General features: G+C 54.5%; 1 protein-coding gene across 2 annotated transcripts in view; it reads left to right on the forward strand.

The window, feature by feature from the left end:
* Positions 1-26,027, forward strand: part of HIVEP3 (HIVEP zinc finger 3) — a 571,694-nt gene that overhangs the window by 535,082 nt on the left and 10,585 nt on the right. For both annotated transcript variants that reach the window (XM_066269482.1, XM_066269483.1), the window contains 2 exons: positions 18,329-18,504; positions 24,675-24,761. In XM_066269482.1, the coding sequence (XP_066125579.1) occupies positions 18,329-18,504; positions 24,675-24,761 (263 nt within the window). The remainder of the gene's footprint in view (positions 1-18,328; positions 18,505-24,674; positions 24,762-26,027) is intronic.

Consider the following 26,027-nt stretch of genomic DNA (forward strand, 5'->3'; position numbering starts at 1 on the left):
CAAAGCAGTGATGGGAAGGGCAGTTCTCCTATAGGGACAGGACTAAAGAAAAATGCTGGTCGCTATGCAAGTGGAGTTGATGGTTTGGGGGTGGAGGGCAGCGAGGGTTCTCAGCCCCGATCCAGACCTCTTTTCACAGTCCAGGCGACCTATGGGCTCGAGGTCTTCAGCATCAATGGATTTGTGAATGGCTAGTTTGAAAACAAGGGCAGGAAATTTCTGTTCTCAGGAAACCACTTAAGACCTTGGGAAAAGGTATTTCTTTGTAAAGACTATCCCCCAAATAAAAATATCACATGTGAAATAGTCTAGGTAGGTTGACTCTCTGTCTGTCTATACTGACCTAGCATCTTTTTCCTGAGTACTGGAAGGGCTTCCCAGGGAACACCTGCTCCAGACGTTAGAGAAAGCTGATTATGTCACTGAGAAACCCAAGTCACCAACAGTAAAAAAAAAAAAAAAAAAAAAAAAAGATAAGGTAAAAAAATGAAATGGGAAAGCAGAAAAACATATTGATCATGAGGCAGACTGAGCGTCTGAGTGTGCTGGGGCCAGAGTCCCCGGAGCCGAGCCGGAGGACTGTCAGGGAAGACCTAAATGCATCCTATTAAAATTTAAAGGAGGATCCATTCTCCAGCAGGCACTGCCTCTGGTTCCTGGAGGGGGTCTGGGGCAGTGGGGGGGCTTGACGGTGAGAGGAGGGAGTGCAGGAAACCGAGTCCTCACCCCGTGGTGGCCCCTTAGAGCCACAGCTGCAAGGAGGGAGGGCCTCCTGTGGGCCCAGCATCCTCTGGGCCGGGACAGCCTGCGCCTGGGTCCCCTCCTGCCCCAGCAGGTCAGGCTGGGCACCAGGAGGAAGCTGGCTTCTCCCCGGCTCTCCTGTGAGAGAGAGAAGCAGCCGCAGTCTCTTAAGAAACAGTCTCTCTCTCTCTCTCTCTTTCTGCTTTTATTTTTCTAAAAATTACACCTCCGCAGAGTTTGGAGATCCAAGTATTTCCACAGATTTTGTATGGAAAGCGGCAGAGCCGTTCCTCTTTCCTGCATTTCCCCCTCCCCACCCTCAGAAATGCGCCCTTGTCTCTGGCGGCTTCCTTGGTTTCCCTCCGCATCGCTCAATCATGTGCCCAAACTGCCACCACTTAGCTTGTCCGCTTTAGGCATTCACGAGTGACAGGGGAGCCTTCCCTCCTTCCCCCCACCCCCGTCACCTTCTCACTGGAGTCGCTCCGTGGAACAGTCACAGCTAAGTCACGTCATGAACTCTGCTTCCTTTCTCTTTCCCTTAAACCTCTTCTCTTTTCACAGTGGGGAGTGTGTGTGTGTGTGTGTGTGTGTGTGTTTCCTTGGAAATGTTATTTCTTTATGAAGTTTGTCCCCCGCATAAAAAATAATCAGATGTTAAAGAGTGTGGTTAGGCCAACTCTCTGTACTGTCTCCTAGCTTCTTTCCCCAGATGCTCGAAGGACTTCCCCAAAACTGAGTGAAGTTAGAACATTTGCTATCTATCTATTACTAATGACCCTCAAATCCTCTGCTCACCACATGTCCCCTCAGACATTCAGGAGCACCAGCTGCTCTGAATTCCGTCCTGCTGACACGGTCCCCCGCGCCATCCAGCCAGCACCAGGCTGCCTCCCGGGGCCTCTCCTCACCCCGCCCCAGGGATGTTCTCGCCTCCAGTGTTGACTCCTCTTTCTGGAAACACATGTCTTCCTGTTCCTCAGTTTACTTCCTCATTTCCTCAGAGACCATCCATCACTCTGGTCTTCTCAAAAAAGGGCCCGTGACAGGTAGGTTTTTTGACGTTTCACATAACTGACAATGTTGGAGATGTCAGTTGATTCCTCAGTTGATTGAGGTGCAGAATTCTGTAATAGCAGAATTATGATTTTCCATCCGGTTGGAAGGCGTTGCTCCCTTGTCCTTGAGCTCCGCGCGGCACCCGTCCCGTCCCTGTTGCACTGCAGGTGCGGGTAGCCTTGCTGCCCAGGAGGGGGTGGCCGCCGAAGGCTGTGAGCCAGGCGCGTCTTTGGTGGCTGTGTGTGGACAGCAGTTCAGAAGCGAGAGAGTTGGAGGTTAGCTCCAATTCTGTGACTGAGTGATCCTTGGGCAGTAAAAACAAAAGAAAAAGAAAAAATGACACGTGGGTTGTTAAGCAGATGGAATATCTGACAGTGAGGTTGAGCAGAAGTCCACTGAGATTTTACTAGCAGCAGACCACAGGATACTTACCATTTCCTTTTGGGGGTTGTGTGACAATGAGGCCTCCTCCAGGGAAGGAGGTACCATGGTGTGAGCCCGGGAGCTGGAGACTTGGGCAAGTCGTGTTTCCTCTCCGGGTCTCAGTTTTCTCGTTCGCTTGGAGGATGTGGGAAAGGACTGGACCTTGAAGTCCAACTCTGGGATCTGACTCCTGACTCTGCCATTACTACCTCTGAGGTCTGGGTCTCTTCCTGAACCTCAGTTTCTCATCTGCCATGTGGTTTGGCCGAACCTTGTCTGCCAGCCGATGAGCTGTATCACCTCTGCTCTCAATATTGGGAGAAGATGCTGCTCAGAGACCGTTGGTAGGAAAGACCTGGGCGGGGAGCTGTGCTCGCTACCGCAAGCCCTGGCTCTCTCCACGGAGAAGCTGGCCTTCTCTAAAGGTTCTCTTCCTCTAAAGGAAAACCTAATCCAAGCTCCTCAGCAGGCTGCCCTTCTTGGTCAAGGGCCTTGGACAGTGCGCCCCAGCCTGAGATGAGGCGCCTCAGGGGAGAATTTCCCTCTGAAGACCAGAGTTGGGTATTGGGCATTGACTTGTCTGAACACACAGGTGAGGAGGTGAGAAGGGAGAAGTAGATAACAGTCTCTGGGGGTCCTCTGGCCCCACAGCTCAGAATAAGGAGCAGGTTGTTTCTCCTGCCATCTGGAGTCTCTTAGAGGAGGGTTCCCAGCTGTGCTGTGCCCCGTCCACAGGGTGAAGGCCCAATCCCTGGGAAACTGACACCTACCAGCCAAGCATGTCCTGTGGCCCTGCACTTGCCAACCTCGTGCTCCTGGAGGGCTCTCTTCACTCTGAAGGTGCAGGTGGGTGAATGTTAAATACACTGCTCACAAAACTTAGGGGATATTGCAAAATGAATATGAAGCGATAAAAAAAAATAAGCATTTGAGGGTTTTTTTATTAAACAAGAACATCAGAAAAGCAAACGATAAGTCAAAGAAAGTTGTTTGATTATGCAAATGAATGCAAACCCAACTTTTATCTCATTGGTGAAAAGGCGCCATACAAAAGGCTGGAAGTGCTGGAGTATCTGCACGTTCCCTGATCCCCTAATTGTTGTGAGCAGTATAGAATCAGGCACATTGAAACACTTGCTGAGAATTTGGCACACTCCACCCGCCGCTTGCCAATCAGAGGGAGTAAACGGCCTCCTTCACTCCCCGCCCTCCAAGGGGAACACCTGTCTCAGGTTAGCCTGGGTTTGCATCCTGGCTCTGCTGCCAACTAGAAAGTCACTTAATCTCTCTATGGCCCAGTCTTCTCATAATTGTACTACCTAGTTATCGAAGTTGTTGAGAATTAAAGAAAACCATGTTTGTACGTAATGTACTGGGCACAGTGCCTGGCATGTAATAAGGTCACCTCTTACTCTGACCTGCATTTTCAATATTTACTTATATAGTTACCTCTTTGAGTGAAGGGTCAATTCCTGGTATCTCCCCTTCTGTAAGCACTTTGTGGTAGAGTGTAGACCCTGAAGCCCAACCACCTGCATAGGAATCCTGGTTCTATCAGAGGGGCTGGCTGACGTAAAGTAAATTATGTACATAGCTGCTTTGTGCCTCAGTTTCCTCATCTGTAAGGTGGAAACAATAACAGGGATTACATCTCAAAGGGTTTTCACGAGGATTAGCTAAGATGCTACATGTGAAGAACTTACAGTCGCTGGCGCATAACTACTCAGCAAAAGTCTATTGTTATTGTTATTATGAAAGAGTCCCTAGAAATCATTTGATCCAAACTCCTCACTGTACTAACGAGGAAACTGGGGTCCAGACAGGCATTAACACAGCATGTTAACGACAGAAGCCAGCCTCTTGACACCCACTCAAAACATGCCAACAGGAGGGAGGGAGGAATGGCTGTGTGGTAGTGTATGTGAGTGTGATCAACCCCAGGGGACTCCTTTGGCTCAAGAAAGAGCATAGGATGAACTGGTTGGGGGGTTGTAACCAAGTAGGTTGAGGAGGGCCTCCCGTGACGTGGTGGGCCTGGCTTGGGGACATGGAGCCTGCCCAGGCAGGGAGGCGGGGTGTGGCCCTGGCTGGAAGAAGCCCACGCTGAAAACTTCAGGGGTGATGGGACATGGTCTTGGCAACTTGGTCTTAAACGGTTCAGGAAAAAATAATTTTTTCACTATATTTTCGACTTTTCTGTATGTTTGTGATCGTTACAAAGTAAAAACTTTAATTTTTTTTTTTTTTTTTTTTACAGAGACAGGGAGTGAGTCAGAGAGAGGGATAGACAGGGACAGACAGACAGGAATGGAGAGAGATGAGAAGCATCAATCATCAGTTTTCCATTGCACATTGCAACACCTTAGTTGTTCATTGATTGCTTTCTCATATGTGCCTTGACCGTGGGCCTTCAGCAGACCAAGTAACCCCTTGCTGGAGCCAGCAACATTGGGTTCAAGCTAGTGGGCTTTTGCTCAAACCAAATGAGCCCACGCTCAAGCTGGCAACCTCGGGGTCTCGAACCTGGGTCCTCTGCATCCCAGTCCGACGCTCCATCCACTGCGCCACCGCCTGGTCAGGCCAAAGTAAAAACTTTAAAAAAGAGAGAAAACCAGTTTGTCTTGGAAGAAAGGAGACCAGGGAAGCCAGCCATCAAAGAAGGAATTTGAAAGGCACAGATGGTGTCAGGGGCAATTTCTGGACAAGTGGAGTCGCTAAGGCCAAGAGAGGGAGCTAAAGGCATCAGACCAAAGAAGGAGCAGGGCCTGAAATCCAAGTAGCGTTTTGGATCTGTGCAGGGGACAGGTGTCATCTGTCACCATGGGTGGCTTGCAGGCCAAAGGATGGCCCAGCAGGCAGGAGAGTTGAGGGAGGTGTGTCCCGCAACCCGGCAGCCAACAAAGACAGACTGGGCCGAGCAGGGGGCTGGTGTGCCAGGCAGGCCGGCTCCCAGAAACATGGTGGCAGCAGGCAGGGCCCAGCGCAGGAGCCAGAGTGAGCCTAAGGCAGCCAGGGAGAAGCCAGGCTGTGAACGAGGCCTTATGACCCTCTGGCAAGTGTGGTTGGCAGATTGGGGCCAGAAGGCGGCCAGCCAGGGGCTGAGCAGGACTTCTGGGGACTGGAGCCAGGAGCAGGCAGGGCACCTCCCAGAGCAGGTGATAAGGAGTAGAAGCAGCTAGCAGGGGCCAGGAGGGCAAAGGAGGCTTGTCCACAGGATGTGCTGTTCAGCCTGGGGCAGGATCTTTAGAGGCCAGGGAGGAGAGTGTGTTTGCCCATTGGGGACCAGGTTGGGTGCACGCTGATTCAGAAGGAAGGGGGGTCCCTTGAAAAGAGGAGGAGGCCAGTTCCCACAGAGTTTCAGAATGTCAGCAGATCTAGCAACTGGGCTGCCTCAAATCCATCTTGGAAGTTTCTGAGACTGCTTAGCTTGCAAGCCCAGGACAAGACGCTATGAACCGTGATTTCCCTGAAGTCTGTAACCCACTGGTGGTAGCATTCTGTTGACTCTGGCTTTTCACCATCGCAGTGAGTGGTAAAACCTTTCCAGTGAGGAGGGCAGCTGGGCACTTGCATCCTCTCCGTGGGCAGTGGTGGGGAGGGAGGAGCCCCCGTGGGGCAGAGCAGAAGGTGGAGGATTGAATGGGGCTGGACTAGAGGAACACAGTTGCTCCTAGGCAACCAACTGCAGGCTGAGCAGGGACCCAGGAGTGCCCACTGGGGCCGGAAGGAGACAGCAGTGGCATGGACTAGATAGGCGGACAAGAAGGAGGGCATTCCCTGCTCGGACATCTACAGAGTGTCTTTGGGGTCAAGTGCTGGAAAGAGCAGAGCAGTAACCCATGGATGTCCCCACACTGGTCCAGGATCTCTTTCTTCCCCCGTTGAGGGGCTAACACACCTTTCAGCTGCCCCATCCTCCTGAAGGACCCTTAAAGGTTGGCCCTTACCCAAGCCAGGGAGCTGCTATTGTGAACATAGCAGGACTTTGTCTGGGGTCCAGAACAGGGTATCATGCTTGCTCAAGCCTCACCAAAGGGGAGGTGCCCTTACCCTCTCTTCCTTGGGCTTCTCCTGCCCAGCATGCCCAGGGAGGGGGGCTCCCAGCCAGACACAGCATGCTGAAAGCAACAAGCGGTGTTCCTGCAAACTCCCTGGGTTCAGGCGGGCTCTGCAGGGAGCCCCGCCTCCTCATCTTTCTCTCTGGTGTGATGATGAGATGGAGATGTTTGGGTGGGGATCAAGCGCTGGGTCTCCACAGGAGACCCAGAGTGAGGAGGCAGTTGGGGTTCCAGCAGACTCCCATGGGACCTGGGCACGCTCTCAACCCACCTGTTAACTGGGCGCCTGGGGGGGACACTGTCTCTTTCTTCTTAAAAAATCATCGTGAGCACGCACACACCATGCTTCGAATGTTGGTTCATCCTCCAGGAGTTCCTCGCATGTGTCATTCCCTCCCTGGACTCCTGGGCGCTGGGCACCCACCCGCCTCGGCCTGCTTCGCAGTATCTTTCTGTTCGCAGCTGTCTGGGTGACAGCCTCGCACAGGCTGTAATGCAAATCGTCGGGGTGATTTTAGGCGGCCCCTGAACAAATGCTCCTTATTTCATTGTCATGTTCTATTTTAATGTGTTAGGAAATTGTAACCAACCTGCGATTTTGTGACTATGAGCCTTTAGGGGGAGGCAGCAGCGGGGCGGGAACCCAGGCACATGCTCAGACAGGCCTGTCTCTGAGCTCAGAGGCCTGGAGAGCCCGAGAGGCGGGTTGCTGGTGTGGGTTCTGGAGCACCGCCCCCAAGAGCGTCAGTCCCTGAAGTCCTTGCGGGAAGATCACTTCTGGTGTGAGGCTTGGAAGTGGCTTGGGGGCTGGAGAGGGCGTGGTAGAAGGAAGCCGGCAGGCAGGATAAAGGCAGGAAGGGGTGGGGCCAGGAACCTGGCCTCTGGGACCAGCCAACCAGGGTTTTGCGTTCTTGTTCCACCACCTGCTGGGTGTGTGACCTTGCGCGGGTCGCTAACCCCTGTGTGCCTCCGTTTCTCCTCTGCAAAGTGCGCAGAGTGACACAGTGAGGGGCTGTACTGAGGACTGCACAACTTACTGTAGGCACTGTGCTCAGCACGGCACTGGCTTCTTGGACACTCAGTTCACGCTGTCTTGCCCGAGTCCTGCAGTTCCACTCCGGCACCTCCCGGGCGGCTTCGCACGTGCAGCCATTGCCCAGGAGGGCCGGGCAGCGCTCAGAAAGCACCTCTGAGGTCGTGGTGTTAGAGCTGAGTCGCAGGACGAGCAGCAGTTCACCAAGGCGTAGGGAGGAGAGGGGGCAGGGAGGGTTGTTCCAGACGGACGGACGAACTGGCAGGGGCAAAGGCTTCTCCAGAGGCTGCGGGAACCGGGCACTGGGAAGCTGTGGCGGAGAAGGAAGTGGGTGGCACTGAGCGGAGCTGGCCAGGCAGGATGAGGAAGGTGGGTGGGCCAGGAAGGAACCTGTGGTGGGGTCACAAGTGTCAGTGGGGGGTGGAGAAGGACCTCTGTCCCTTTTTTATCAAACAAAAGAGGTCGTAGCATTCATTTCATCTTTGTGAGGGTAGAGTGGGGATAACAGACGAAAGGCACTGTACATTGCAGACATTCCCTGCATTTGGCGTTATTTTAAAATCCGGATGCCTGATGTTCCTAGAATTGTACCATACAGTTAACTTCACAGCCTGGCTCAGAGGCCTTTGCTGGCTCCCCAGTGTCCTCCAGAGCACCCCATGGTTGCTCAGGCCACAGCCCACCTTCTCAGGTGCCTCTCCCTGCCCCAGTCCAACTGTTCCCTAGTACACCCTGCCTCTCTGCCTCCGTGCCTTTGCTTGTGCTGTTCCTTCCACCTGGAGAGCCCTCTCCTGCTCTTCACCTCCAAGTCCACACTGTGGGCCTGTCCTTCACAGCCCAGTTCAAATGCCCCCATTCCATGGAGCCCCCCTGGCCTCCCCCTACCTGCCACTGCCTGCAACACACCACGTCTCCTTCCAACCCCCAGGACCTCTTATCTTACCTTATCCTGACGTTTCTCACTCTCTGTTTGGTCCAGAGAATGTCCAGCCCTACCGTCCACAGGCAGGGGAAATCCATTGAATAAAATTCACGTACAGTTTAAACTATGTAAATTTAAAAGTATCAGCAGTGGGCCAGATCAGGATGATCTTGGGTGTGACGTGGCGCCCCTTAGCAGCCACCATGTGGCTGAGGGCAAGTCACTGTGCCTCTCTGAGTTGAGTTTCTCCACCTCTGGAACAGGGACAACTGCCTCTACCTCACAGGCTGTTGTGAAGTCAGGAGGCTAGAGGATGCTTCAGTGCCCGCCACCACTCTGGGCAACACCTAGTAGGTCTGCAAGAAGCATCAGCAGGGCCTGTCCTCCCTCAGCCATTTAGAGCCGGTTGTGCATCCCACCTGTCCTGCGTTCCAGTGGCCCGGCTGCCTCCTTGCCGCCGGCTGCTCTGGAAGACACCACCCTCGCTGTAAGGAGTGGTGGTAACACTTCTCCAGGCAGGGCCCCTGCTGGAGGGCAGCCCACAGGCATTCTGGAGACACTTCTCTGTTGATTCACATCTCCACCGGGCACCGGGCCTGGTGCAGGGAAGTGTGTGGGGAGCCAGTGATCCTTGGTGACGGCAGCCCCAGCCCTGCTTTGGGAGACAGAAGTCTCCGGTTATAGCCCTGGCTCTGCTGTCAATGTCTGTGTGACCTTGGGCAAGGCCCTCACCCTCTCTGGGCTTCAGCCACCTTGTCTACCTGCAAGGCCTCCAGGCTTCAGAGGGTGAGCACAAGCTGTCCAATGCCTGGGGTCTCCTTACTTCAGACCTCCACGTGAGCCTGTTCCGAGGATGGAGCTAGACCTTCTCCACCAGCTCCCTGCCCAGTGGGAGGAGCTCTCCTCGCTTTCCTGTGCCCCGGCTCTGTAGTTTTCCGGCCCTGAGCGGAGGCTTTTCTCACACAGAGAGGGGTGAAAGAAAAGAACTCCACTCACACCCTCCATGTAGGGGCACGTCAGCCCTCATCCTGCACACACAGAAGGGACCTCTGGCACTTTAAACTCTGGGGATCACCGATGCAGCTGCTGCCATCATCCCCTGGACCGAGCCCTGTTCCAGCTGGCAATCCCCTCACCCCTCCAGCCCACCCTTCATCCCGCATCCATAGTAACAGCAGCCATTATTGTCTAGTACGGGCCTGCTGTGCCCCAGGTTCAGAACTAGAAACTAAGCAACCCATAGCCATTGGCTCACTGACATTGATCAGGCACCTAGCAGACACACATATAGCATCAGTTATTACTATAGACAGCCTGGTACAGCATCTGCCCTAGCCACTGTGGCACACAGCCCCAGAGGGGCACTCTAACTGAACACCTTCCCCACCCCCCACTGCCAGCAAGACACGGGCTGGGTTTATGTACTAGGTTTTTTGTTTGTTTTTTATTCATTTTAGAGAGGAGGGGGGGGAGGGAGAGAGAGAGAGAGAGAGAGAGAGAGAGAAGGGAGAAGAGCAGGAAGCATCAACTCTCATATGTGCCTTGACCAGGCAAGCCAGGGTTTTGAACCGGCAACCTCAGTGTTTCCAGGTTGACACTTTATCTACTGCGCCACCACAGGTCAGGCTTGGGCTGGGTTTTTATACTGGCATCAGAGGCTTTTATATATCAGCCTCAACTTGACCTTCTAGCCTCAATTTCTGCTACTTGTTGCCTTCTGCTACAAGGCTTTCACAATACAATTCCTGTAATAAAAAGAAAAAGAAAAAGTGCCTACCACAGGATAAGCATGCAATAAATGATAGCTGTTTCTTTTTCCATGATAAAAGTGTGTACCTCTGACTCTGGATGACTTTCTCTTTGGCAGTGTTTAGTAAAGAAGACACGTATTCAATCCCCAGGAACCAGTCACTTCGCCGTTCTGGGCCTGCTTCCTACCTGGGGAACGAGGAAGTGAGGCAGGAAGAACACTAGAGAGAGGAGGCCATAGTCCTGCTTCAGGCCAGGCTGGCTCCAGCCCCACCTGTGGGCTCGGGCTGCTGTGGGCCATTCTGTCCGAGGGGTCCGAGACAGTCTGGGGAGGACTCAGGAATCCATCCTGGGTGGGATTGCTTGAGGACATGGGAATGTCAGGCCGGGAGGAAAGCGGGCAGAAGCAGTGTGACGTCCTTCTTCGGAGAGGTCAGGAGGAAGAGGAGCTGCCCCAGTCAGAGCTCAGACTGCGGTGGGAACACGTGCAGACAACTTTCACTTGAGCACAATTGGAGGGCTATCTGGAGGTGGCAGGAGCTACCTGGGAAACTCTAAGACCCCAGTTCCAGAATCTGCCTAAAAATGACCAAATCAGGCCCTGGCCAGTTGGCTCAGTGGTAGAGCGTCGGCCTGGCGTTCAGAAGTCCCAGGTTCGATTCCTGGCCAGGGCACACAGGAGAAGCGCCCATCTGCTTCTCCACCCCTCCCCCTCTCCTTCCTCTCTGTCTCTCTCTTCCCCTCCCACAGCCAAGGCTCCATTGGAGCAAAGATGGCCCGGGCGCTGAGGATGGCTCCTTGGCCTTTGCCCCAGGCGCTGGAGTGGCTCTGGTCACAACAGAGCGACGCCCGGAGGGGCAGAGCATCGCCCCCTGGTGGGCATGCCGTGTGGATCCCGGTTGGGCGCATGCAGGAGTCTGTCTGCCTCCTCGCTTCTAACTTTGGAAAAACAAAAATAAATTTAATAAAGAGGACACCCCAACCTCATGAATCTGTGCCCTCCAGTCCTTGCCTCTGCCCAGCTTGGACTCTATATGGTGAGAACACCTTTCCGGCTGCCAGGCCTCCCGGCCCACACCATCCTCCATGCTGCACCAGACGGGGCTCCCAAAACAAGAGTCTCAAACGTCAGCATAGCTCACCCACAAATACCTGGATGAAAGATATTTCCTCAGCAAAGCCGTCTAAGACCCTCCCACTGGTCCTCCTCGGATCACCCGTAGCACTTTGTACATTGTCTGTATTACCGTTTCTATCTCTCTGTTCTATGATCTTTCAAGTACCTGTTACTCATACTTGAGACCGAGGTCAGCATCTTATCTAGCTTGGTATCTCTGACCCTGGCCCAGCGCCAGGCTCAGATCAGGCCTCAGTAAGGATTGTTGCATAAATACAGAGAATACTGCTTTTAACCCGTGTATGCCTCATGTTCCATTATTGGGACGGTAGTGACGTGGGAGTTATTTATACCCTCCTGCTCAAGGTCGTGGCCGAGGTCTGATTTTTCACACGCCTTCCTCCGGAGGGTCCGTGTCATCACACGGTGTGCCGAGTTAGTCACTGCTGCAGACACTGGCGTGCTGGGAGCTTGTCAAAAAGTGAGGTGGGTTTCCGGGAAATTTCTGAAGAACTGAATTTTAAAAATTTCAACCTCCAGCATAAATGGGTTAAAATAGACACCCCACTGGTGGGCTTGGGACCTGTGCTAGTGTTTATTACCCGCGTGCTGTGGAATTCCTGGTGCCGCAGGCCCATCCCTAGATGGCGCATTAAGTGCCCCTGCCCCGGATGTTGTGACATGATTTCTGCAGAACCCTGGCATGGGGAGTATCTGGGATGTGCCCAGACCCCCGGCTGGGATCCCAGGACCCACGGCTCAGCCTTCCTGGTTCATTGTTCACTCTTCCTCTTGACAACTGATTATTTTCAGCAAAGTCATGTTGCTAGCCCAACCCCATCTAGTGCCTTGACCCTCCATTCGGTCAGGAATAAATATATCTATTAATATTTATTGGAATAAACAATATGTAAAGGATAAATATATTTCTTTTATAACATTGTTGGAAGAGTAAGCAAGCTAATCCACCCAAAACCTCTCCTGTCAGCATGCTGGATGTGACGTGATCATGTGATAACCATTATTCTCTCCTGCTTCGGGGCCTCCTAGCTTGTTCTGGCTTGGTGCACTGTGCTCATGACCTGGAGGCTCACTTTAGCCTGCGGCAGCTGCACTGTTGAGTCTTTGTCACATGCAGAATCTAAGAACAACTCACCCATCACCTTGCCTGAAATGCCATTTAATTCCCACCACATCCCCTCTTCTGGAGTCTGGAGCAGAGAGATGTGGCACCCCTGGGGAGCTACGCACTGAGTTCCCCTGGGCTTAGTGGAAGCTGCAGGTGTCAGAAATGCCTCCGAAGGGTCTAGAGCTACGACCCAAGTGGTCACATGCTGAATATTCACAGTCAGGCAGCTCGTGTCACCAGTTGCAGGACTGGGGGTGCTGCTAAAGGCCGGGGGTACTATGTCATGCATAAGACCGCTGGGGTCCAGTTGGGTTTCAGTTCCTGCTTTGTAACTTTCTAGCTGCCTTATAACTTTGGGCAGGACAAACTCAGTTTCTGTTTCCTTCTCTCTTAGATCAGAAGGAAATAACTCCTCCTGATCAAGAGGTTGTTTGAGAGTTTTGGGGGGTTTTTTTTGTTTGTTTTTCCTTTGAGTCCATGAGTCTCAGAGCTGCAACATCAGAATGAAAACAGGTCCAGAAGGTCCTGGTAGAGCCACACCCTCCCGCAGCCTTGTTTACCTCCTAACCCAAGTCAGCAGAGCAGACAGCTGCTTCCAGGCTGGGTCTGGGACCCCAGCTCTGCCCCATGGTCTCCCCTGCAGAAGCCCCCGGCTGCATAATTGCTGCATGGCCTTGAGGCTCACAGCCCACAACCTCAGGCAGTCAAGCTCTCTGGTCTCAAGGTCCCTCTAAGACCTTCTGAAATCAACAAAAACAGCTCCTTTTCCTTAAAAAAAAAAAAAAACCCAAACATTGTATGCTAGCCTGGCTGACACCCCTAGCTTATCAGGGCCGCGGAAGATGGGCAGATGGTGGGGCTCAGAGAAATGGCTCCTGTCCTGGGGGTGAGCTGCACTCAGGCCTCTCAGTCTTGGCAGAGGGTCCCCCCCCCAAAGGGCAGACCTGGGAGGCAGGACCGCACCCTAGGGGCCCCACCATGGTTTACTGGTTTCCTGCCCTGGCTCTTTGCAGGGCATTTTTCTGCAGCTGTCAACACCTGCAGGTCCCACCCAGAGCTGGCAGCTTTTCAGGAAGGACTGGGTGGAGAGCGAGGCCGTCTTGTTTGCCTGTGGTATTGCCGGCCCCATTGGGGAATTCTGGAGAAGGAAGGTGCTAAGGAAACATTGGTCTGCACCCTCTAAAAGAATTTCTGCAGCAAGTCTGTGCAGGGTGAAGGTGCTAAGTGCAAAAATGGCCGACTGGGTGATGGGGCCCTGTCACTTAAACTCTTTGGGCCTTCGTTTCCTGTCCTGGAAAATGGGGACAAGAGTAAAGCATTAATGGGAGGACTGAATGACATCAGGCATGTGAGGCACTTGGTGTATCTAAGAGCAATGAAGATTGACTGTGTCCAGAGAGGGGAAGTGACTCTCCCAAGGTCACCCAGTGAGTTCAAGAAGGAGCGAGAACTCCAACCCAGGTCTCATGCTGACCTCTACCCGATGAGCAGAGCTGTTCCTGTCGGACAATGGGGAGTATTCTGCCAGCCTACCCTGGATAGGAGGGACTGGCTTTGTGCTGTGTTCTTGGAAGCCCGCAGCAGTAGGTGGAACTTGTGCTAAGGGACTAGTGGAGTTTGAGAAACTGATTATGGCAGATGTGGGGACGGAAGGCCTTGGCTTGGCTTTCTTCTGTGCAGCCGATGAGTACTAAGCACTTGCTGGGCATCAGGGCCTGTGCTAGGCCCTGGGGATACTCCAGTGAGTAAGGTATGCATAGTCCCTACTCATGGAGATAATGGGGACACACGTGTGTAAAGGTCACTACAGTAAACACAGCTGGAAAGTGTGTACTTGCCCCAGGCCCAGAGGTATTGGAGAGATCCCAGAAGGAAGGACCTTTCGGGAAAGCCCTGAAGGAACAGGGGAGCTGTCATCAGAGTGAAGAGGGTGGTGCTTGGGCAGGTGGAAAGCCTGCGGGCAGCATCTTCCATCCAGTAGGGTTGGTGGGGACGTACAGTGGGGGTGGGGATGGTGAGAACTAGTGAGAGGTGAGCTGGGCCAGGCGAGGTCTCCCGTGCAGGAGGGGGCGGGGCTTTCTTCTTAGAAACTGGGAGGGGCACTGAATGGGGCCCCTCCACTGGGAGGAACGGTAGGACCCGGGTATTTGGGGAAAGCTTCCTGTGGCTGTTCTGTGAAGAAAGGATGGAGATGGTCACTTTGGCTAGTGGGGGCAGGGAGGTGGGCCTCCTTGGAGCAGACATGGGTGTCACACTGACAGGTGTGGTCATGGAGTGACTATAAAGAGGGGAGGCGATGGAGGTACCAAGGATGCTAGCCTGGCCAAGCGCAGAGGGTCTGGGTGTCATTTACTGAGGCGGGGATCCAGGTGGAAACATGGTTCTGTGTGTGTGAGGTACTTGAAGACCACCAGGGGATATGCCGAGGGGGCAGTAGATGTACAGCAGAGATCAGAGCTTGGAGAGGTACACACCACAGGGTCGGCCTTCGGGGGACAGAAGAGTCATGGTCTGTGAGCTGTCCCAGCAGGACTGCCCTTTTCAAGTCATAGGGTCCCTCAGAGGCCATCCTCTTCCATATTTCCATGACACTGACTCCGCTGGCCTCTGCCTCCTCCTGGCTCCCTCCCAGGAGACGTCTGGTCGGGACCGAGTTTGGGGGCCACCCTTGTGCTCCTTTTACCTCTGGGCGCCTGCCAGGGCCCCGCACTATCCTCCTCTTCCTTTCCTACTCTCCTCCTCACAAATGTCTGCACGTCCCAGTTTGAGTCCAGCTGTGTGCCAGACGGTTCTGCAAGCTGGGCTCCCCTCTAAGCCCACAGGTGGTGCCGTGTGAGCTCTTCACGTTGAAAACTTGGGATCTTTGTCTCTCCCTCATCGTCACCCTGCCCGATCGAGGTGGCCACCACGGCCTGTGGATTCTACGCCCCGCGGCTTCTCAGATCCCTGCCCTAGAACACATGCTTTGTGTCTGTAAGTCTCTCCTTCCGACCATCCCCACAGTGCCTGAGACATACCTCCTCTTTGAGACTTGATCTTAAAGACCACTTTGACCAGGTCTAAACTTCTTTGCGTGGCATTCAAGGTTGGTGGTGATCCAGCCTCATCTCCTCTCATCCATCAAACATTCCCAGCTTTCAGATACCCTGCCTTTGCTCCTGGGCTTCCCACCTGGGTTCCTCCCTTCCTATCACCACCCCTCACCATCCTCCCATGCCCCCCCAAACCTAGGCTTCTCCCCTTGCTTCTCAACAGGGTTGTGCACACTTTCCATGATGTATATAGGCCCTTCTCCTCACCACCTCCCCGCCATCAAGTCGGGGCACCGCCTTGAAAGCTCAGAGTCCGTTCTCTGTGTGCGGCTCCATCTGGGAGGACTGTGTGGGGTACGCTTGCTATGGAGGAAGAAACGAGGGGTCTCAGAGCAGCTGCCCTAGATGGACTCTAGTGCCTCTTTTAAGTCGGCTTGAGTTTAGAGCAAAGCCCATATATGATAGAAGCCAGGGTGGCTGTGAGCCAGTGTGGGAGGGACCTGCAGCAATGCAGGGAAGGAAAGGAGAGTGTGAAGGACGCCATCGTAGCTAAATGTTGGAGGGGTGGGGGTGTTGTGGACCCGCCGAGCAGGACTGAGTGGAGGTGTCCAGGCGATGGTGGAACCCATGGTGCAAAGAGGAGGCCAAGCCATTCTCACTTCTTTCTGCAGCTGGGAAAGGGCACCCCACCTCACACTGGGTCCCAGGGTACAGGAGGAGGACACAGGAGCTAAAATCTAGGTGTGGGTAGCTGGTTTGGGTCTAGGAACCCTGCTCCATGAGGGTGAAGTGCTGTCGCTGGGAGGTGGACATCCCTTGTGGGCCCAGAGGGTGCTCTTCGTAAAAACAGTCGCTTCTCCCCACCACCCACAGGGCCTTCAGTTCCTTCCCTTGAACACAGGATGATGCTTTGCCCCAAATGATGGGGGAAGCTGGCACCCCAACCAGAGGACTAGGCACCTAAACAGGCCCGTCCGGGCCATAAAGGGGAGAGAGTGGTTTAGACAACTTAAGGTGCCGTGACCAGCTCAGCAGTGGGGTGCACAAAAGGAAGGTGCTGCAGGGCTTAAGGAAAACACATAAGACACAACACAGAGAAGAGATGGGTACAGGGGACTCCCAGCCTCTAGGACTGAGAGCCCAGACCTCTGCAGCCTCATCGTATTTATTGGTCTCTTTGCTCATCAAGCAAATTAGCAGAGCCTGGGTTCAGGTGCAGAGAAGGGTAATTAACTAATACCTTTCAGGTGTGTAGGGAAAAGGCCACAGGGAGCAGCTGTTTCCTTTAAACAATCTTATCAGTGCTTGAAGGGTCAGTGTTCTGCCCCCGCAGGACTTGGCGTTCCAAAGTCCACACCAAAGACTTGTCTCGGGACAACAGTCTAGTTCGCAGCCATTTTCCTACATTGAGGGGCATCAGTCGGCCAAAGCAGAGGTGACAAAAAACAGGATCCACCTATACTCATGGACAGCGGTCCATGCGTGAATGCATGTATGTGAGTGGGGTGTGTGTTTCTGTGTGAGTGGGGGGATTGAGTGGATGTGTGTGAGTGTGTGTGTGTACATGAGTATGTCAGTGTGACTGGGTGTGTATCAGAGCGTGTGTGTGGAGTGTAAGTGTATACGAGTGCATGGCAGTGTGTGTGAACTGTAGTGAGTGCATGTGGTACATGAGTATATGTGAGAGTGTGTGTGTCTGAGTGCGAGAGCAGGGCAGTGGTGTGAATGCGTATGGGATGGTGATCACTGTGCCAGCTCCACCCGTAGAGTCCCCTCTTTCCAGCCCATCCTGTGATGTCTTCTCAGAGGTGGGCTGATGGCCCCTGCAGAGCAGGATTGGGACCCCGCTGCTGTCACTCCCTCATAGTCCGCCAGCACCCTCCCTGCCCTCTGCACCTGCCCCTGTAGTTTGAACTTCAAACCACCCGGGCAGGGGCGTGCCTGGGGTGAGTGAGGGACACTGGCAGGCCGTGTGTGGCCATTGAATAAACACACTAAGCAGGCTGGGAGGCCATGCCACCCTCAAGACAGCCTTGCAGTCAGACCCCCAGGCCTCAGGAGTCAGAAAGCTCTTTTGGAATTGTACCAGGACCCCTTCCCGGGCCCTTGCGCCCTGCAGCCTTCCCCTCCGTACTCAGGAGACTTGCACATCTGTAGCATTAGAACAAGAAGGCATTTTGGTGAAGATGGGATTGAGTGAGCCTCATGGGTTTCCTTCTAAGTGGACATAAGAGCATTCTGATTCGGGTCCAATAGTATCAGTGGCCCTGAGGTCCAGCAGGTGGGCCAACTGCCCCAGGAGGCTCCTGAAAGCTGTTAGCCCTTCCCACCATGATCCCACAGGGTCCCTGGAGGCTGGAGGCTGGGTCCTGAGAGCTTCCAGCACTGAGATGAGGGGGAGAGAGTTCAAGGCTCCTGGCTTCCAAATTCTGAGGACAAAGATGATGGCTGCCACTTTTCCGCCCTCACAAGCATCCTGGTGACTTCTATTTAGCACTCGTCCCATGTGGAAGGTGGACAGGCTTTGGGGCAGGCAGGTTCAAATCCCAGTTCTATCGATTTCTGGCTGTGGGAGGCTCGGAGTCTTAAGGGTTCTTCCTCGTGACTGTGATATAATCGAGTGAAGTGCGCAGCACAGACTGAGCGATCCCTACATGGCAGCTGCTAGAGCCGTGGCTGTGACCCTTTTTTCCCCTCTCTCGGTTACTCTGGTGGCGCAGCGTGGCTGTTCTTTGTGGGTAGAAGCTGGTGCCAAGCTGGCTCTGGGACAGAAATCCCTCCGCGAACCTGTGGTTTCACTTCCCGCGCAGGAAGCACCAGGGTCTGCTGCCTCGGAGAGGGAAGGAAGGGGCAGCGCCCCAGTCTGAGGGGCAGGGCAGGTGCAGGGGTCCGTGCTGGATCCCCAGGGTGACTTGTTCCCCATCACCCACCGTGGTTTTCTCTGGTTCCGCGTCTGTAACGGCTGGATGCAGCTAGGCAGCGTGTGCATCTTCTGAGGTGGGGAACTGCCTCTTCTCCTCCTTTTTTTTTTTTTTTTCCTTTACCATGACGCCTGTTGCTCATAGGTACAAATCAAACGAAGAGTATGTATATGTGCGAGGCCGCGGCCGAGGGAAATATGTTTGTGAGGAGTGTGGAATTCGCTGCAAGAAGCCCAGCATGCTGAAGAAACACATCCGCACCCACACTGACGTCCGGCCCTATGTGTGCAAGCACTGTCACTTTGCTTTTAAAACCAAAGGTAAGAGACAGTCAGCTGGGGCGCTGCCCCTGCCCGCTGCGGGGAGCTCCCACCGGGAGCCCCAGCACAGAGCTCAGAGGCCCAGACCTCTGCCTGGGGCCTGGGCGACCTCCACTTCCTGGGCTCCCCAGCGGCAGAGCAGCCGGCTCCAGGCTGGCCCATGGCGCTCCCTGGCCGCCCCAGCCCGTCCTCTTGGATCCCACATGGCCCCTGCACCTGCGCACTTCCCCACCGCCTGGCGGCGCTCTTGCACAGTTCCTGGTTTTGATTTGATCTCATCACGCCTTCCTTTGCATGTCTCCTTAGCCCTTTATTCACCGACCTGACAAACTTCAACATCACACTTGTCACTGCCACTCTTGCGTTTGGAAATCCATTCCACTCCGAACCACTTAACACACTCGCATAGTCACTTCTCATGCCAGAGTTCGCCCTGCCTCTACCCGGCGTCACCACTCAGACCACCCGCCTACTCTGCCCGGCTTCTCTGCAGCCCTGGGTACAGGGCCCGGCTTCCCCACCCAGACGGGCAGCCCTGTCACCCCGGCCCGGCCACACTCCGCAGCACAGTCAGCTCTGGCAGTGACCTGTGAGAGGAAGGACTGGCTGCTCAGGCAGGCATCCCACAGCCGTGAGGGGAGGGGGTAGTGGCCTGGCTGCTGCAGCCACCAGAGACCCCGGTGCGGAGGAGTGGGGCGGAGCCCAGGAATGAGTCTGGCTCTCACTGCTCACTCCTGGCCGTTCCTGTAGAACAAGCAGGGAACATTGGGGCTTGCTCATTGCTTCCCAGGAGCTAAGCTGACAGGTGACTAGGACAAAGGCCTGGGGCTCTCGGCACCCCTGGTGGCTTTGGCCTCTTGTGCTTTACAGGTTCTTGAGTAAGAATTTGGACATCAAGATCCTGCTTTCTCCTTCCTGCCAGCCCAGCTGGGGCCGTGTGGGTTTTCAGTAGATTTCCCTGTGGCAATTGTTGACCTTCCTCCTGTTGGTAAAACTGCTCCCGGAGAGAGAGGCTGGGCAGCAGCCCTCCTCACTTCTTCCTCCTCCTGCAGCCCTTCGGTTCCCGCTGCACTAGTCAGGGGGTGGTACATCACCTTCCCTGGTCATGGCCTCATCTCTGACGGGCACCTGTCTCTGCTCTCCTAACCCCATTAACTGACTCCCACCTGGCTCTGTCTTTTTGCCATCCTCAATGGAGCTCAAATGTTCCGCCGATGGAGCTCAAACATTCTCACACATGAATGGAGGCATCCCCCCCCCCTCCCCGCCACTTTCTTGTCCTCACTCTCTTCTCTCTTGCTGTCTTATAAGCAGTGTTCCAAAGGTGCCTGGAGAGGGAGATAGCCTGAAGCCCTGCCCCCTGCCCTGTGGGACATCCAGCCAGAAGCCCCGGCATGTCTGGGGTAGCGTGCCTCAGCCCTGGAGGTGGGCTCCATCCCCACGCCTCCCCTACAGCCCCACTTCCTCTGGCTATAGGCAGCCAGTTAGGACCTTACGGAGGAGAAAGATAGGAATAAGTGACTGATGATTTAAATAACAGTCTTTGACTCTGAACGTCAGAAATCTTTTGTCCAAGGCCAACTTGAAGTTAAAGAAAGTGGGTGGGTCCCCCAAAACGGAAGTGACTGTTAAAGCTAGAGCTGTAGCCAGAACCCAGGACCCTGCCTGTCAGCACCAATCCATCCTGCTCCTCTCTGTGAGCCCTTCCCTCTCTCTGGACAGAGTGGCAACCGCAGGGGGCCAATCAAGTGGCCCTCAGAGCGGGCCACAACTGCTGGCCCTATTCCCAGGGTGCATCCAGAGGACCACACTGGTCTGTTCTCAGTATGAGGAGCCCAGTCCTGAGAGTCCCAGCCAGCCCAGGGCCATGCGGAGCCACCCTCTGCCTTGGGGAGAGCCATCACCCCTCCGTGTGAGACCTGGAGAATCCATCCGGCTGAGTTCCCAGCCAGAACAGTCTCCCCGGGGAGTCCCTCTGTTCCCTCTGCCTTTTTGGGAGAGTCAAGGCCATGTCTTTTGTTGGAGGGTCTGAGACAAGCCTGGGCCCCTGACAGAAACACCCCTTTCCTGGGCAGTGCCTACATTGGAAGCCGTGCCAGGCCTATCTGCAGCTCCTCCCCAGGTCCCTGTGAGCCGGGATAGAGGTCTGGAGGGTCCGGAGCAGATAACCTGAGCAGACAGCTGCAGGTCCTCTGCGTGCCCTGGGGTGGATGTCTGGGTGCGCGAGCTGTGTCCCATGCGGCCCTCCAGGCCCGGCCCAGGAGACTTGGCTCTAACCGGTGATTAGAGAATGTGCTGAGCACTCCTCCCATGCTCAGAGGCTTTCAGAAGACAGCACCTTCCAGAGACAAAAGCAGTGAGCGAATCAGAAATGGGGGGATCTCAAACTCTGTGGCCACATGGCGGGGCTGGTTGGGAGTGGGGTGAAGCTGAGAAAGCTCTTCGGCTCTGTGTGCACACGGGGGAGTGAGGGCAGGGGCCAGCTCTGAGGCTCCCGTTCTTGCCTGGGCCACATATTTTCCTTTAGCGTCATTCAGATACCACAGGCCCCTCCTCTCACGGCGGGCAGCCCCCACCAGGCTGCCTCCCCCCCCTCCCCTCCCCCTGTCCTCCCCCTCGGGCTCGGGCCCAGCCAGGCTTGGGAGAGCTGAAGCAGGTTGGGCCCAGTGGTCCTCACGGCCCTCCGTCATCACCACCTGACTGCTCCTGGGCTTGGAGAGCCCTTCTTGTCCGTCTCTGTCTGCCTGTCTGTGTCTCTGTCTCTGTGTTAGATGACGTGGTGGCAGATCCCTGGCACTAGCTGAGGGGCGTCTCAGTGGGGAGGGGGGGACCTGGGAAAGGCTCTCCAGGGTGTCCCTGTGGAGGTCTGAGGTCCTGCTTCCTCCTCTCAGATGGTTCCCAGAGGCCAAGGGGGTGGCTTGCACCGATCGCCTCAGGGGACAGAGATGACAGTGTGGGAAGGCCTCGTGTCCGTCAGGCTGCAGAGGTGAGGAAGGACGGGTGGTCACAGCTGAGCCAGGCAGACAGGGTCATCGGCTGACGCTCTCAGTGGAGATTCTGCCTCTCTTCCAGACGCCCATCATTTTCCATCCACTTGCCTTTCCTCCCTCATTCTAGGACTGTTGGGCTTTCTGGAGGTGGGCGGGGGGAGCTGGGATGACTAGGAGAAGCTGAGGACTCTGCATGGCAAGCCAGGGCTCTGCTCATTGACAGAGAAACAATGCCCAGGCTTAACAAGACATCTGCAGTCATTTGGTGTACCTCCCTCGAGTCACGGAGGAGACAGGCCCACACAGCCCATCCAGGTAAAGCTTCCCTGGGCTCCCTGTCCTCCCTGCAGACTCCAGGGGCAGGGGGAGAGGCAAAGCTGGCCTCCTGGGCTGTCTGGTGCCTTCTTCCCAGAGCCCCAGAGCCCCTGAGCCCAGACTGAGGGCAAAGCCATGGGCATCACCAGCATCGTCTCAGCATCTCTCTCCCCCACATGCAGCACAGCACGTGGTGGAGTCCCTGGTGCTCAATAAAGAGTGACTGCCTTGTGGGGGAGGGGGGAGGTGGCACATGGTATGGGAAGGAAGGAGGTCCCACGTGGTGGGCATCTGCTCTCTGCTGTCACTCTCCATGTGCTATCTCATCAACGGACCAGCGACCCCGATAGGTGGGTATTACTTTAGAGCGGCAGCAACTGGGGGTGAGAAGGTTCAGAAACTTCCCCAGGAGCACACAGCTAGCAAGTGGCTGAGCCCAAACTCAAACCTAAGGCCATCAAGCTCCTACACCATCCTGGTTGCATCCGACCATGTGGAGAAGCAAGGCCCCCAGAACCCTGCGACCTGGTTCTAGGCAGGGCTCTGGGCTTACTAGCTGTGTGGCCTCAGCTGATTGATCCACTGTGTTGGTTCGGGAGCCCTCCCATGGCATCCCAGCAGCTGAGACCGTCAATGATCTTGTCCATTGGCGTCATCAGCACTAGGACCCAGAGTTAGAGTAAAATCAGGACAACCCTGGGCCTGATGGGGATTGGATTACATGGTCTGTGAGGTTCTAAGATTTTGCTTCTGTCATGAAAAAAGGCATTTCCTACACGTGGCTTTTGTATATCCTTGTGCGCTTGGCATCTTACTTGGTTGAAAAGAGACCCAAACCTTTCAGGCAGAACGTGTATAACAAACAATGTCATAGCCAGAATGAGCAATGTTTATAACCCTGTGTGCTGAGGAAGTCAGGGGGTGCTGGGTTGGTCCCAGAACCTCAGGAGACTGTTTGTATCTCTGGCCCAGGGCAGACCCCGCTACCTTTACCACCCCTGACATCCTGCTCAGGCTCGGCCTGCTCATAGCAGTGAGGGCAAGGCCCCTGACGTGGGGCACAGACCGTTGGAAGCCTCTGGCCCCAGGATGACTCCGGAAGCTATGACTCTGCTCCCCTTGGGCTAGCAGTAAAAGATCCAGGTTTCTGTCCAGTTACAGGAGGAAAATCAAAGATGGGAAAGAGACAGTCATAGACCGTGACTAAGGGGAGGAAGGGGAAAAGGAACGGCCCTCTTTCATCCCTGCTGCCCTTGACCTGCACATCTCAAGAAACCCTAGCTTGAGGTTCCCATTCTCCTCGCAGCGAAGCCCTCGGGCTTTCTTAAAATGCTCAGCGTGGTGAAGAACCACCCTTTGGCTCATCCGTAGTCTCTCTCACTATTCACCAGTCCACCCATTGTCCTCCCATTTGTTCATTTCTCTCATCCTCACATCCAACAATTCATCTTCCTCTCCATATAGCTTCCCTTCTGTTTTCTCATCCTATCGGTTCCTCCCCTTCTCATGTTTGTTCTCCCGCCAATCTGTTCTTCCAGACACTCCCATTTCTTTATCCTCCCGCCTGTCTGCTTTGCCATGCATGTTTGGTTACCCACAGAACTGGCCATCCACCCGTTCATTCATGTCTCTATTCTCCTATCCAGTTCTCCATCCTCCCATCTGTTTATTGACCCATTTTCTATCTATCTGCTCGTTTATTTTTTTTTCATCTAATTTACCCGCATCTGTCTATCCATCTGCTTATCTAATCATCCAGTGTCCCATCCATCCATCCATCCATCCATCCATCCATCCATCCACCAGTTTCTCTCTATGCATCTATTCAGGTATCCATTTTTGCCCTTCTACCCATTCATTCAGATTTACCAGTTATTAAGATTAGTGAGACAGAGCACCTAACTTGGAGAACTTATGGTTTATCGTATGAATGGCCGTATGGAAATGTAGCAATCCACAGAGCAACAGTGAGCATATCACACTTTGGAGCTGGCTACTGGGCCAAAAAGAACAGTGTGAGGCATCTGGCCTGCACCCTCCTGGGGCAGGCTGGTGGCTCTCTGCCTCTCCTTCACTGAGCACTCCTGCCCGCGAGAGCTTTGTAGCCTGGGACGTGCTGAACACACATGGGAGGGGAGGTGGGCAGAATTGAAGGTATTGCTACCTTCGCCTTGATTTCACAGAGAAGCTGCCCCTGCTCATCAGCTCTGGGGCTGGACTGGCCACTTGGGGCAGAGGTAGCCACCCCTAAGGACTCTGTAAGCATAGAGTGGGCAGAGCCTTGGCCCAGCCTGTCCTGCACATACCCCACCTGTGTCTGCACTGCACAGTGACCTGGGGGAAACTGAGGCCCGGGATAGGACTTCTCTAGGGAAGCCAGGGCTTGGGTCTCAGCCTCGTGGTTCCCTGTGGGCTGCCCTGGAAGTGTCCTCAGTGGAAGGGCATCCTTAGTGCCCCACCACTGTGTTGGTTAATAGGGGCCCTGCTGTCATCCAGAACTTGAGATAGCCATGCCAATAATCCTGTTTGATGAGTGTTAAGTGAAAAGCAGGAAAAACCTATTGCACATGAGATGTCTTTTAATTTCTTTTTTATTTGGGTTTTTTTTTTTAACCAGCATCTCATTTTCTCATTATACCCTGTGTCCCCGCACAGCCCCGCCCCCAGCTCCTGTGTCCTTGAACGGTGACTGTGGCTGCACATCCCAGCTGGAGTCCAGGCCCCGGCCCAGCCCCTGACGCTGGCAGGGCCTCAGCCGGTGTGAGAAGCCATGGCCTGCCAGCCAGGGGCTGCCTCTGCATGCCCTGGGCCTGCCCTGACCCCTGCCCTCCAGCCAAGCCTGAGTCTGTTCTCATTCCTTTCCAGGGAATCTGACTAAGCACATGAAGTCGAAGGCCCACAGCAAAAAGTGCCAAGAGACGGGGGTGCTGGAGGAGCTGGAAGCCGAAGAAGGTAAGGAATTGGCAACTTCCCTTTCCTCTTCTCCCCATCTCTCCTCCTCCTCCTCCGCCTGCTCCTCTACCTGTCCTCCTCTCCACCCCCTTCCTTTCTCTCCTCTCCTCCCCGCTCCCCGTCTTCCTCTCCCTCCCGTCCCTTTTCTGTGCCCTCTCCTCCAGTCGTCCTCGCCCCTGGGAGACAAAGGCACAGTCACGGGATGCGCGCCCTCTCCGTTCACTGCGAGCATGTGCTGTGCAGCCCCAGCTACTGCGCGTCACGGTCTGCACTGCGGGCGGAGTACCTTGTAGAGTATCTTGTGCTCAAGGGTGCTTAGTGAATGTGTGTTGAATATATTAAAATACATGAGTAATCCTCGTCAACACTGACAGCCCCCAGTATATGTCAGCCACGTTCCAAAGCTATGCCGTTACTGTGTCAGCAAAGCCTTCCCACGACACCGTAAGGTAGGCACTCTTACACACTCATACCTACACTCTGGGCAGGGGACTGACCCCTGGGCCTTTTAGAGCGGAGGGCTTCAAGAGAGCCAAAGCTAGACCTGTCACCTCCGCCCTCCCATCCCGTATCCTAGCACCACATCCTGGTCAGAGTCCGTCATCAACAAGAGGCATATTATCAAACCCAGCTTCGGAGGAGACAGGGCAGAGGAGAAGGTGAGTCTAAGGCAATGGGCCTTGCTGGACACTGCCCAGCCTCGCATCCAAGGAGGAGGCCAGAGGGGCTTTGGCAGGTACACAGGCAGACAGTCCCCCCAACAAGGGGAGGCCATAGCCATTCCTCCAGCACCTGGCAAACCTTTGACCAGATTCCAATCAGGAATCAGGACTCAGAAGTGTGTGTGTGTGTGTGTGTGTGTGTGTGTGTGTGTGTGTTTCTGCTTTTGTTTTTCTGATTTGGTGATGCAGCTGCAGTCTTACAAATGAGTTAGATCATACTTTCTTTTAGGTGGAATAAATCCCCTTTATTATATAGGACACAATGAACTTGGGGCTATTCCTCCAAAACAAGGGATGGGGCTATCATATTATCAAGAATGTTTATCAGGCCATTCACAGATGTCTCACTGAGTCCTCACCTCATGACTAGTGGTGGAAACTTGAGTTGCCCATTTAAGTGGAGGAAAGGAAAGCTCAGAAAGGTAAAAGCAATGCCCGAGGTCACACATAAATGTTGGTTCCACAGCTCCCCCAATGCTTGGTGGGCCAGACAGGAGCCTGAGCCCTTCCTGGGAGAGATTATGACTGGCACCATACCAGGGGC

The sequence above is a fragment of the Saccopteryx bilineata genome, chromosome 3 (genome assembly GCF_036850765.1).
Source record: "Saccopteryx bilineata isolate mSacBil1 chromosome 3, mSacBil1_pri_phased_curated, whole genome shotgun sequence".
NCBI classification, from domain to species: domain Eukaryota; kingdom Metazoa; phylum Chordata; class Mammalia; order Chiroptera; family Emballonuridae; genus Saccopteryx; species Saccopteryx bilineata.